We start from the raw sequence: 12,332 nt of genomic DNA on the forward strand, positions 1-12,332 counted from the left end.
GGCAGCCAGGCTAGTATTCAGTAGCCCTCTTAGAGCATCCGCAATGGGGTTTGGTGTATTTGTGTGTTAAAATGTGTATTAGGATAAAAATGGGTCCCACAAGTGTGTGTTAGACATTGTTAATATAGTAGTGTGTTAGAACATCCACAATGAGTTCGATAAATTTGTGTGTTAAAATATGTGTTAGGACACTTATTGTTTGCTAGCATAGTTGCCAAACTTGGCACACATGCTAGCACACTACAAGATTTGACACACTCTAGCACACAAACTAATGCAAGCATTGTGGCACAAAAAATACATTTTTGTTTGCTAAGTCTTAACATAATTAAACACACTAGTTAGCACACCCGTTGTGGATTCCAAAAACTGAGTTCACAAGAGGAAACAGCAGTTTATCAAGCTACACAAAAGAAAGCAGCACAAGTAGGCAGCCAGAGATAACTTCAAGTCCATTAGACCTCTTTTAGCCCTCCAAGACTAAGGAGTTGGAAAGAGGAGCAACAAGATCCGTAGTTTATCAAGCAAGACTGGATATGCATCAAACTGAGGGGCTGTTTGATAAAACTGAAAACTGAAACTGAAAGCTGAAAAATTAAGTACTGAAAACTGAATGCTGAAATTTTTAAGCTGAAAAGCTGTTTGATAAATATATTAAGTACTGAATTAAAAAAAATGATGAATTAATTTTGTTCCAATTCTATCTTAATTTACTAACGGTCACAATATACTTTTGGTAATGGTGGTGGAGTGGTGGTGGGGGAGTGGTGGAGGTAGTAGGAGTGGTGGTAGTGGTGGTGGTGGAGTGGTGGTGGTGGTGGAGTGGCGGTGGTGGTGGAGTGGTGGTGGTGGTGGTGGAGTGGCAGAGCTGGTGGTGGTGGTGGTAGTGGAGGAAGTGGTGGTGGTGGAGTGATGGTGGTGGTGGGGGAGTGGCGGTGGCGGTGATGGTGGTGGAGTGGTGGAGCGGTGGTGGTGGTGGTAGGAGCGGTGGTGGTGGTGGTGTAGTGATGGTAGTGGTGGAGTTGTGGTGGTGGTGGAGTGGTGGAGCTGGTGGTGGTGGTGGTGGTGGTGGTGGAGCTGGTGGTGGTGGTGGTAGTGGAGGAAGTGGTGGTGGTGGAGTTGGTGGTGGTGATGTGGTGGTGGTGGTGGTAGTGGAGGGAGTGGTGGTGGTGGTGATGTGGTGGAGGAGGAGTGGTGGTAGTGGAGGTGGTAGTGGTGGAGGTGGTGGTGGTGGTGGTGGTGGTGGAGTGGTGGAGGTGTTGGTGGAAGTGGTTGTGGTGGTGGTATGACGGTTGAATGTAAGTACACAAAAATTCAGCCAGAATTAAGTAGCTCAAAGCTACTTAATTTTTTTCAAGTTTTTAGCCTATATTTTAAATGGTACTTAATTTGTTAAGTAATATGAAATGTGGTTATCAAACCTACTGAATCACTTAGTACTTAATTGATTCAGTATTAAGTGCTGAATTTAGGTTATCAAACAAGCCCTGACATACAAGTCATTAACAGCAGCAACAAAAGGTTAATCAACAGATCTCCAATCAATAGAAAGCAGCCTATGTACAACTCTTAGCCCTCCAAGTTTTGGAGTTGAAAGAGTCATCGGGCAAAACACCAGTTAAGTTCTTAGCCCTCCAAAATTTGGAGTTGAAAAGAGCAGCAGGTAGCATCCAAGACAGAACCCACAGCTTTGCAGCAAGGCATCAAAGATTATCCACGAACAGGCAACAATAGAAAGACCCTTACAACTGAAGAAAGAGGGATCCAAGATAGACACAAGACAGGTGAGGACCCACAAGACTGACCAACTAAATGACCCCAAAACATAACAGACTCTACAGACCTAAAGCTACCAACCCTGAACCCAGACACAGCCCAGGACACTAGAATTCTGATGGTTACACCCATAGGAGCTAGCTACGTTGGCCGCTCAATCCTCCAACCTTTTTTTCAAAGCAAAAAAAGCAAGAACAAACATGTCGTCTTAATTAGTTCAAAGTGACTTATCATGATAGTAGGAACATAGATGAGTGCCCAAAATAACCAAATTTGTTTTCCTTGCCCTGATAAGAAATTCCGGTGCCTCATTTATCTTCTTCGATATAAAAAATTAAATAAAACCCAAAACAAGCAGAATGTGCACAGGACTCAAAACTTAAGAGCTGCAAAAATGGACTAACGATTCTTACATACTTTACAACAAAAATGAACAGATATTCCACTCGACCGACGAAAGGATTGGAGAAGCATGAGATGTTGCAGATGGATGTCTCTCTCTATATACATACCTACCTTCTGTTTAAATCACTTGTACTCTGGATCGATATGCGTTGCTCACATAGTCTCGATGGCTTCCTCAAGCTTTGGTTTCTTCTTGGGTCGGCCACATCTTTTTACATCTTTACCCAACAAAAGCTTTAATGCTTTCTCTAGGGTTATATCACTTACGTTCATGTTCTGGGTTGACATATACAGAAACACAGAACGAGAATAAGGATGACATATATAGAAACATACAACCACAAAAAGGTTGACCTATATCAAAAACAAGAAATCAAATACACTGGCACGAGTAGGAATGGGAAAAATGGCCATTAAAAAGATTTAAACCTAGAGCTGCCAATCGATAAGTAAAGTTTTCATAAAAAATATTCAATTCTAATGTTTGTCCACATTCTACGGAGAACTTTATGCTTCCTGCACATGCATCTCCTATGCTTCACTTCACTTTCTTCTTTCTAAAAACTACTTAAGATCACAAACAGTTAATAGAGGTATGCTTAACAAAGAGGATTTACCTTAGGCACCTGCGCAATTGTGTGCCGATGTCTGATAGAAAATCCCAAGCGTGCAAGCTTTATCTCAACTGGGCGATCGTCCTCAGGATGCTTTCCCTAACATGAAGTTGGGCAGAATGAGTTTCATTATTACAAAAACTCAAGAAAAATTAATAAATAAATAAATTTGATGTTGATATACCAATGTCACAGGATAGCGCAGCAACTCGATAGCATCTTCAAGGGTAACGGAATCTATATGTTTTACCTGAAATAAGAGAAGTTTAAATCCTGTACGAGTTTAATATCAGAAAACATATATGCATTAGGCATGTGGATATGAAAAAACTATGATGAGGACCCTGAGGCTCTTTTCTTTCCCTCTCTAAGGAAGGAGGCCAGCTCGTTTTGGTGGGTGACCATTGAATGCCTTGATGCCCCAAGAGACTTCCTCTAAGTGAGCACCTACATAAGCCATATTTTCAAATGCAAACACACAGCTAGCATTTTCGGGAACCAAGTCATTGCAGCATGATCAAATGCAATATCCTTTAGGTACTTCCCTTGAGGAAAACAAACAATTACCTCTATAAGGATAAAAAGGAAAGACAAAATCATGCAAGTTATATAATTAGTAGATAACTGAGTGTGGTTATATAAAATCCTTAGTTGAAGATTCACTTGTTTAAGTTATGGTTTTCAAGAGAGGCACTATGATAACGGAATTTTATTTCGACACTCTATAGTTACATGATTATAACTTTACAAGTATCTGACCTGTCAGTTACATAGATGAATATATATATATATATATATATATACGGGGCGGTTTTGGGGACATCCAAAAAAACTCCTAAAAAAACACCTCATAGTTCCCGATCAAATTTTGATGATCCGAGCCGCTCAATGTGATCAGAACGTGATTTTAAGGGTACTCGTGAAAAATCAGCAAAAAAAATGACCGGGAAGGGGAAGGGCTTGATCTGAACAGTTTCAAACAGTTTTTTATTGAACGGTTCAAATAAAAACTGCTCAAATTAAGCCTTTCCCGGTCATTTTTTTTGCTAATTTCTCGCGGGCACCCTTAAAATCACATTCTGCACACATTGAACGGTTCGGATCATAAAAATTTGATCGGGAACTATGAGATTGAGATTTGGGGTGTTTTTTTGGGTGTCCCTTGAACCATCCCATATATATATATAGAGGAATTTTCAAGTGAGGGATCCCTCATTTTGTTAAAATGAGGGACTTTCATTTCCCGATCAAATTTTAAAAATCCGAACCGTTCAATGTGTGCAGAACGTAATTTTAAGGGTCCCCGCGAGAAATCAGCAAAAAAAATGACCGGGAAGGGCGTCATCCGAGCAGTTTTTTTTGAACCGTTCAATGAAAACTGCTCGGATGAAGCCCTTCCCGGTCATTTTTTTTGTTGATTTCTCACGGGGACCCTTAAAATCACGTTCTGATCACTTTGAGCGGCTCGGATTATCGAAATTCAATCGGGAAGGGGAGTCCCGCATTTTAATAAAATGAGGGATCCCTCACCGGAACCTAACTCTATATACAGAAAACATGGAGTATTTTATATGCTATTTGGAATTGAATGTAAGGAAAATTACGTTGTGTGTGCATCTTTTACTTATGTTTTAATTGGAAAAAAGGATTGAGAAGAAAATTAACAGCCAAAATATCCTCAGCTACCAATAGAGGCCACATAATCATCCCTAGTTTAGTAATTGAGAACCAAAAGATACAAGACAGATAACACAAGCACTTGCGTAGGCGGAGATGACGAGTCAACAACATTAGATCCGGAAACAAGGCTCCAAAATTTTAATAGTCATACTAAATTAATGTAAACATACCTGGGGCACAGAAGCTCTTTTAGGTGAGTAACCCTTCCTGTCCACACCAAGCTGGATGTAGCATCCATAAGGACCATTCTTCAAGAGAATCTGAAAGTTATGGATAGTTTCCAATTCATGCATTACAAGAAAGAATACACTACTCACAATGACAAAGCTTCATACAAAATAACAGTTAACCTTCTCATTTGAGTCGGGATGAAGACCTAACAATTTTGGCGGCTCCACTGTGTTCTCATTTTGAGGAGTATCCACTTCCTCATCATCACCATACAATGTCTTAGCAATAAACCTGGAAAATTGCACCACCCAAACTGTTGAAAGTAATCAAAATAGCAAAACGTTATCTTATAAACAAAGTTTGTATCCTGTAGCAACTTAAAGAAGTTTTAAAATGACCTATACTGAGTATTTCCTGCCAAACTAAATTAACTCCAATCAATTGAGGGCATCACCATACAATGTCCAAAAAATAAACCTGCAGAATCTCAACACTCAAGCAGTTGGAAGTAATCAAAATAGCAAAAAGTTACCTTATCAACAAAGTTTGTTTCCTATAGCAACCTAAAGAAGTTTAAAATAACTTATAAAGTATTTCCTACCAGACTAAATTAATCTAATCAATGGAGGGCATCATTGTCATAGATTCTCAGTTGTTCAAAAAATCGGCCTGGGCGGTGGTCCGCCGCCTCAACTAGGGGCCTAGGCGTTGAATTAGGCGCCGGGATGATTAGTCGGCCAGATAAATAGGAGAATTACGCAGCTATGAGGTATTAATCGCGGTTAAATATGTATTTTTGCAAGAAAATTGTGCTAATATACTACAAGGGTTTTAGTGTAATTCTAATACACTACACGTAACGACCCACCCCTAGCTCGCCTTAGTAACTTGTTGGACTCTAATCACTGGCCCAAAATGCTTAAGCCCAAGTTACTTTAGTAGCAAGTAGTGTTTCCTTATATACCACATCCAAGATGGGGAGGAAAGAACATATGAGATCATGCAAGATAATACTCACTTGCATTTTGGGTGTTGATCACAGCCTATAAAATATGCAGCACCAAACCTACTGACTTTGAAAACCAATTTGCCTTCAGAACAACTTGGGCATTTCCTGCTTTTGTAGGGGAGAGAACCAAACAACAAATCCCCAAATGTTTTCTCCATCATCTTCTCCACCTGATGAATATGGACATTAGCAGTACGATCACAGTACTTTTTGAACCTTGTCCAATAATCTCCAAGTAGTCCTTTCCATTCAGTCAATCCAGCAGAAACATTGTCGAGCTCTGTTTCCATATCAGCTATAAAACTGTAATCTGTGACCTCGGAGAAATGGTGGGAGAGAAATGCAGACACCATGCGACCACGAAAGTCTGGAAATAGTAGTTGGCTTTGTATGGTCACATATTTTCTATCTTGTAAAACTTTTACTGTACTTGCATATGTGGAAGGTCTTCCTATGCCAAGCTCCTCCAGCTTTTTCACCAATAATTCCTCTGAGTAGCGCAGAGGAGGCTGTGTATGGTGCTGCATGAGTTCCACTTCAGCAACACTCAACATATCCTTTGGCTTCAGATTATTGAGAATGTTGAAAGCTTCATCACGACCATTTCCATCTTCATTGTTTTTTATTGCTTTAGCTTCCAGATCCTTGTAGACTGCTTGGTACCCAATAAACTCAACTGTTGAGCATGTTGATCGAAGAGCAATGGACTGATCAGCATTTCCAATCTCAACTTTTATGTGACCAATGTTTGTGGGTTCCATTTGGCATGCCACTGTACGAGCCCAAATGAGAGCATATAACTTCAAAGAATCTTCATCAAGTATTCCAACAAGTGTTGAAGGTAATCTCCGGATATCTGTGGGCCTAATCGCCTCATGACCCTCTTGAGCATTCTTTACCTTTTTAAAATATTTACGAGGAGTCTTTGAGGCGAAGTCCTGTCCATATCTTTCAATAGCCAAGGCATGAATGTCCTTCATAACTTCATCGGAAATGTGGAATCCATCTGTTCTGGGGTATGTTATCAATCCTGCTGCCTTGTCATCTGATAACTCAACCCCCTCATATAATCTTTGTGCCAGTTTCATTGAATATGTTGTCGTAAAGTGTAATTTGTATGCAGCATCCTGTTGAAATGTCGATGTTGTATACGGTGCTGGAGGGTTTTTCCTAATTTTGTTTCTCTTAGATGCAACCACTTCAAAATTTGATGAACTTATCTTCTGTTCCATGTTCTTCGCTTCTGTCTGACAACTAATTGAGAGTAACTTTGTGGAATCAAAGTGGGTCAAATATGATGAAAAGGAGTTTTTGTTAGTTATTGAACCCTTTCCCCTTTTATTAAACTGAACTTCAACTTTCCAATACTCCTTTGGCTTAAATTGGTCGATTTCCATTTCTCTGTCACATATAAGAGACAAAGCAGCAGATTGGACTCGCCCAGCTGACTGGCAACCAGGTAATTTCTTCCATAACAAGGGTGCAATGTTGAATCCAATTAAGTAATCAAGAGCCCGCCGTGCAAGATAAGCATGAACCAAGTTAACGTCAATGCCACGTGGAGCCCGCAATGCACTTTTGATGGATGACTCAGTTATTTCATTGAAGACAACCCTTGCTATAGTCATACCTTCACGTAAAGCATCTTGTTGCTGCAACATCTCAATGATGTGCCAAGCAATAGCCTCTCCTTCACGATCAGGATCTGATGCAAGAATAAGATTTTCTGCACTGAGATACAAGGATGAGCAAGTGAGAAAATATCCTACTTAAAAATGATAAATAGATATACAAGCACCGGTAAAAGGTCTTGAACGGAATCATACACACTCCTTCAGAGGCGATTCACAAAGGCCAGAGGAGAACTGTTGGTTATAAGTTTATAACCACTGATGTCAAAATTCAGAATCATTAATTGTTTTGCTAAAATATTGAGTTGCAATCATAAGGTTTGCTTTGTTTCTGCAGGTTTTCTATATTTATAAATATATGTGCATAAAAATACACATTGGTTGAAATGGGAAAAAAAACCCTATAACTCGATTGAATATCAGCCTATACATATGGTACCATCCAAATCAATATAACTAGTCGATGCCCTGTTATTTCTTAATAGAGAGGTGACAACATTAAAACGACGTCATGTTACGCTCTACACAAACAAAAAGTAGGAACGAAACTGAATCAGAGTCTATCACAAATTGAATAGTAAGATTCACTTAATTTTCAATTCAACTCAAATTGGTTGAAACTCGTTTCGAATTGTGTTCCGCATCATTCCAACAACTATGATTGTAAGAATATAAACGCCTGTTCTCAGACTACTAGTGTGCCCAAAGAAAATGTTCTGATACCAGTGATTGAAAGGAAAACAAACATCATACCCGCTAAGAGCAACCTTGATACTCTTAAGATGAGTCCAGGCAGTAGATGGAACCTCCCATAGCATACTGAAGTCATCATCAGGACGCACAGACCCTGACCTTGCAGCCAAGTCTCTAATATGACCATGGCTAGGTACAACTTCAAACATGTCACCAAGATAGCCCTGAATTACTTTTGCCTTAGTGACGGACTCCACAACCACAACAGATTTCCCCCTAGGAGGATACAATGGCTGCATTCTCCTTTGTTCGTGAGCCTCCGCTTTGCTGCTTGGGTGAGTTTTTTTAATCTTTGTTGACTCCTTTTCAGATGTAACTTTAAACACATTAGTTGATTTCCCCTCAATATGATTTTTCCCAGCTATACTTCGACACTGCTGCTTTGTTGAAACAGAACTATCAAGTACCTTCAGGGGTTTACTGTTTGTAGTAGAATTCTTCTGAAAAGCTGCAGCATTAGTTAACATATTGCTAGGAGATAAAGACTAAGCATGAGAATTAAACAAGTTTGAAAATTTCCAACCTCTGTAGCAGGTAAAGACTGGTTTTTGGCCGTTGTGTTGGGTATCTTTGCTTGAGAAACCTTTTCAGAACCTTCTGGCTTAGTTGCTGCATCAATAGCAGCATTAGTGCCACAACTTTGTCCTTTGCTTTTCTTGCTTCTTGACTGCTGCTTGTGTTTTCCTTTGTCTTCGGAGAGTTTGTTTTTATTGCCAACATGTGAATTTGAAACAGAAGGTCCCAAACTTGCATCTTCCACTCCATTCCCCATTATCTGCTCTCTTGAGTTCACCATATCAGTACCTTTTAACTGTGTATCCGTCGAGTTAGAAGCATTCTTCCGCTGTGCCTCGTTCCTCTTGTGAGCACCAAATGACTTTGCCTGCTTCCAATGCTTATTGAAAACTTTGACTGCTGAAGTTTTCTCATTATTCCTTCCATCACTAAAACCAACCTTATCATTTTTATCCGTTACTGCTCTTGGAACGTGAGAAAAATGCCTCTTTGCATAATCAACACAATAAGGCGATCTCATCCCATAACCAAACATACCTGAAGGCACCACACTACTAGAATATCCAACAACATTAATTTGGGGCTGACTGGTAAGGGCCCTCTTAGATTCATCAACACCTAAGCTTCTAAAAGTAAGGAAATTTTGTACAGATGTAGGTCTGAGAACCCTTAGTTGATTGTCTTTTATCGCGCAAGATACCCCTAGCTGTTTAAATTTCAGCTTGAAGCAATTTTCATAGTTAACTCCATTACAAAAAGCTGAACTTGGCAAGTAAGAGCAAATGTGATTCTGCATCACCCCGTTCTGCAACTGTAACAACAATTCGACCAAAAAATTGGAAACACCGAAGAACATGACAAGCAAAGGACAAAAGAACAGGTAAGGCATTGTTCTTGCATATAAACCAAAATACTCTTTTCCATAATAAAAAGTTCCAGGCCCTTTTAACCCACTTCAGTTTTCAAAAACACTACTCGAACAAATCTCTCTCTCTCTCACTCTCTCATCCAATTTGGGATGATTGAACAAAAAAGAGATTACGTGATGCATTAAAGCAAAAACTAGGACAGGTTACAAACTTAATTCTCAAAAGTAATCATTCAAGAGATTTTCTATTTTTCAACAAATGGGCATGCTAAATGCTTGTGGAAGGCGTATGTTGAGTGTTAAGGCATACAATCCCGCATTGCTTTGGTATAGAATGGGCGATCAGTTACTATAATGTTGGGACATCTACACCTAATAGCTTAATCCCCATCACTTGTTTGGTCGAACAGTTGTTAGTTGGGATGTCGGTCAAGTGAAATGAACATTGAAACCACCAAGGGTTTATAATCATTGCTCAAACCTGACGGGGCATCTGTCATTAAGAAAAACCTCAGGAGGATTCGGTGAAATTTACACCTTAATATAATTTTAAAACCTCTTAACCTAATAGCTTAAGCTTATGGGTTGGATATAAAGTTTATACCTTGAGTTTAACTTCTCTCATTAGAAAGAAAATAAGCATGCCCATTCCATTATTGTGCATTACTATCTCCATTCCAAAAAGACTCCAGTACACAAACGAGAAAACTTAAAAAGACTGCATTCTTATCGTTAAAATTCAAACTTCAAGTGATCAGATATCAAGATTTCTTTCAATTTGCAACAAAAAAGTTTGATCTTTTTCCATTGATAAAAATGAATGTTGTATAAGTCATCCTTTTGCGTATCTGACAATCTTTTTGGGACGGAGGGATTAACTTTCTAGAGAACAGGTTAGTGCTACTCCGTACATCACAATATCCCCTACCTTGCCCTTCATCCAAAAATGCTGAAAGAAAAACAAACGTAGAAAACTATATCCATCTATTTTCAGTTGTCATAGTTCTATTTTAACATCAATTTGTACTACCTTAACACAATATTCCTACGCAAATGCTAAACACACCACAGATTAAACACGCAATGCATGTGCAAATCGTGTGCTTACGTAAAAGATGGAATGACGAAAATCTTGAATTGAGCTTAACTTCCTAAAGAAAAACTGCCAAGAAGGAAGGAAATGCCACCTCGTATTTTATATCCCCCTCTTTTCTACGAGAAAATTTTCAATGCAATGGTTATTTGTAAGTTGTAACGCCCCACATCATGTGATAGACGTTACAAATAACTGTTGCATTAAAGATTTTTTCTTTTCTACTTTCACATCCCAGATTACATTATAGATTAATCAAAATTCAAGATTTTTCACTTCCCATCTTTTCGATAACACGATTTGCATACCCATCGTCGTGTGCCTGAGCGTCCAAGTATATATGCATATACATATAATAAATGTTGGAGAAAAGTAAGGACCTTCAACGTGATGGGGTGAAGCCGTGGCGGCCACGCGGTGGCCAAGTTTCTGAAGGAGAAACAATTGACTGCTGCAGCGGCGTTGGGTAGTTGTGCAGTGGCAGCATGTAAGCTTCTTTGAAAGAGGTGAGCAGCCGTTGCCATTAAGATTTTCGAAGGAGTGATTCAAACGCCTTCACCTGGAATTAACACAATTAGTTTACGTAGAACCATCACAGGTTCGTTGTGCATCGGTCACTTGAGTGTATTGCGAGCATAAATCGCAGGAGAGAGAGAGAGAGAGAGAGAGAGAGAGAGGGTTTAAGGTGAAGTGAGAGAGGCGAGGGAGGGTTTTGGGCTGTTCTAGTGGGCCATGTCGACTAATCACCGTTCTGGGTATTACAGTACACACGAGAAGTCCCAAACCACGTTAGTTATCCATTTTCAGCCCACGTAATATAGGGCTTTTATTTATAGACTGGGCTGAGATTGGGTTGCTTATTTATTAAACGAGCCTCGAGCCTCTTTTAATTAAATCAAGCCTCTCTTAATGAGTCGAATCGAACCTTTTGTCGAATGAACCGAACCGAGCTCGCAAGTTGCTCGATTCGTTTACGACCCTTGCTTCTATTCTATTCTCTCTCCCTCTCTCTCTCTCTTCAAGTATTGTACTTATATAGTACATAATCAAGTAAATGAGCCCACCTCGACCTCGCAAGCTGCTCGATTTATTTACGGCCCCTAGCTTCTATTCTATTCTCTCTCTTTTTTTGTCCAATATTGTACTTATATAGTGCAAAATCAATAGCATCACAAAAATTATTTATTACTTCTGAAGTATATGAACAATATACTCTATTCTCTCACATAACACGTAAAGCCCACATGGAAGACACATATGAGACCCATATGTTATGTGAGAGGAAAAAATATATTGTTGATATACTCTGAGAGTATTGAATAATTACTTATAGCATCATAACATCTTCACGAACTGATAACTACTTTCTATTTTTATTATTTTACAGGTTAAACGACAAGAACATTTTTTTTTTTTGGAGATAGAGCAAGAAATGCATTAAACGACAAAAACGTTAACGACAACAAAATGGCAAGCACTTTTCTGTTGAGTACCTCCTTTTTTTCTTTTAACTTACATTGTGGTGTACAGTACCATGGATTTGAATCTCGTTCCGTTCCGGCCGTTAGATACCGTTTTTATGATTGACCGGAACCTTGCACGTCAAATTCCGTTCCGTTCACAATACCGGTGATTACCGGAGCATACTGGCGATTCCGAAAATTTCTGGCTGAGAATCAATTTCACCCGGTAAGTCGCAGTGACAATGTTTTCTATATTTACTTCAAATTAAAACAAACCCAAAAATGTACAGATCTGCGAGGTTGCATCTCCGGCGTTTAAAGGGTGATGGTGAGGCGGCGGGAGAAGAGGGGGG

General features: G+C 39.4%; 1 protein-coding gene across 6 annotated transcripts; it reads right to left on the reverse strand.

Moving 5' to 3' along the window:
• Window positions 1-1,493: 1,493 nt before the first annotated feature.
• On the reverse strand, window positions 1,494-11,227 carry LOC131299224 (uncharacterized). Of its 6 annotated transcripts, none has more exons than XM_058324848.1 (10): window positions 10,897-11,221; window positions 8,563-9,366; window positions 8,040-8,479; window positions 5,665-7,386; window positions 4,826-4,937; window positions 4,646-4,735; window positions 2,980-3,045; window positions 2,799-2,894; window positions 2,293-2,457; window positions 1,494-1,748 (listed from the first exon to the last, which is right to left on the reverse strand). In XM_058324848.1, the coding sequence occupies exons 1-9, from the start codon at window positions 11,038-11,040 to the stop codon at window positions 2,335-2,337; spliced, it is 3,597 nt and encodes a 1,198-aa protein (XP_058180831.1). In that variant the 5' UTR covers window positions 11,041-11,221; the 3' UTR covers window positions 1,494-1,748; window positions 2,293-2,334. The 6 variants fall into 6 exon arrangements, with proteins under 6 accessions (XP_058180831.1, XP_058180834.1, XP_058180832.1 ...); XM_058324851.1 differs by lacking the exon at window positions 1,494-1,748 and having other exon boundaries at window positions 1,929-2,457; window positions 8,040-8,315; window positions 8,367-8,479; window positions 10,897-11,220; XM_058324849.1 differs by lacking the exon at window positions 1,494-1,748 and having other exon boundaries at window positions 1,929-2,457; window positions 8,040-8,476; window positions 10,897-11,222.
• Between the last annotated feature and the right edge of the window lie 1,105 nt (window positions 11,228-12,332).

This window comes from Rhododendron vialii, chromosome 8a, assembly GCF_030253575.1.
Source record: "Rhododendron vialii isolate Sample 1 chromosome 8a, ASM3025357v1".
NCBI classification, from domain to species: domain Eukaryota; kingdom Viridiplantae; phylum Streptophyta; class Magnoliopsida; order Ericales; family Ericaceae; genus Rhododendron; species Rhododendron vialii.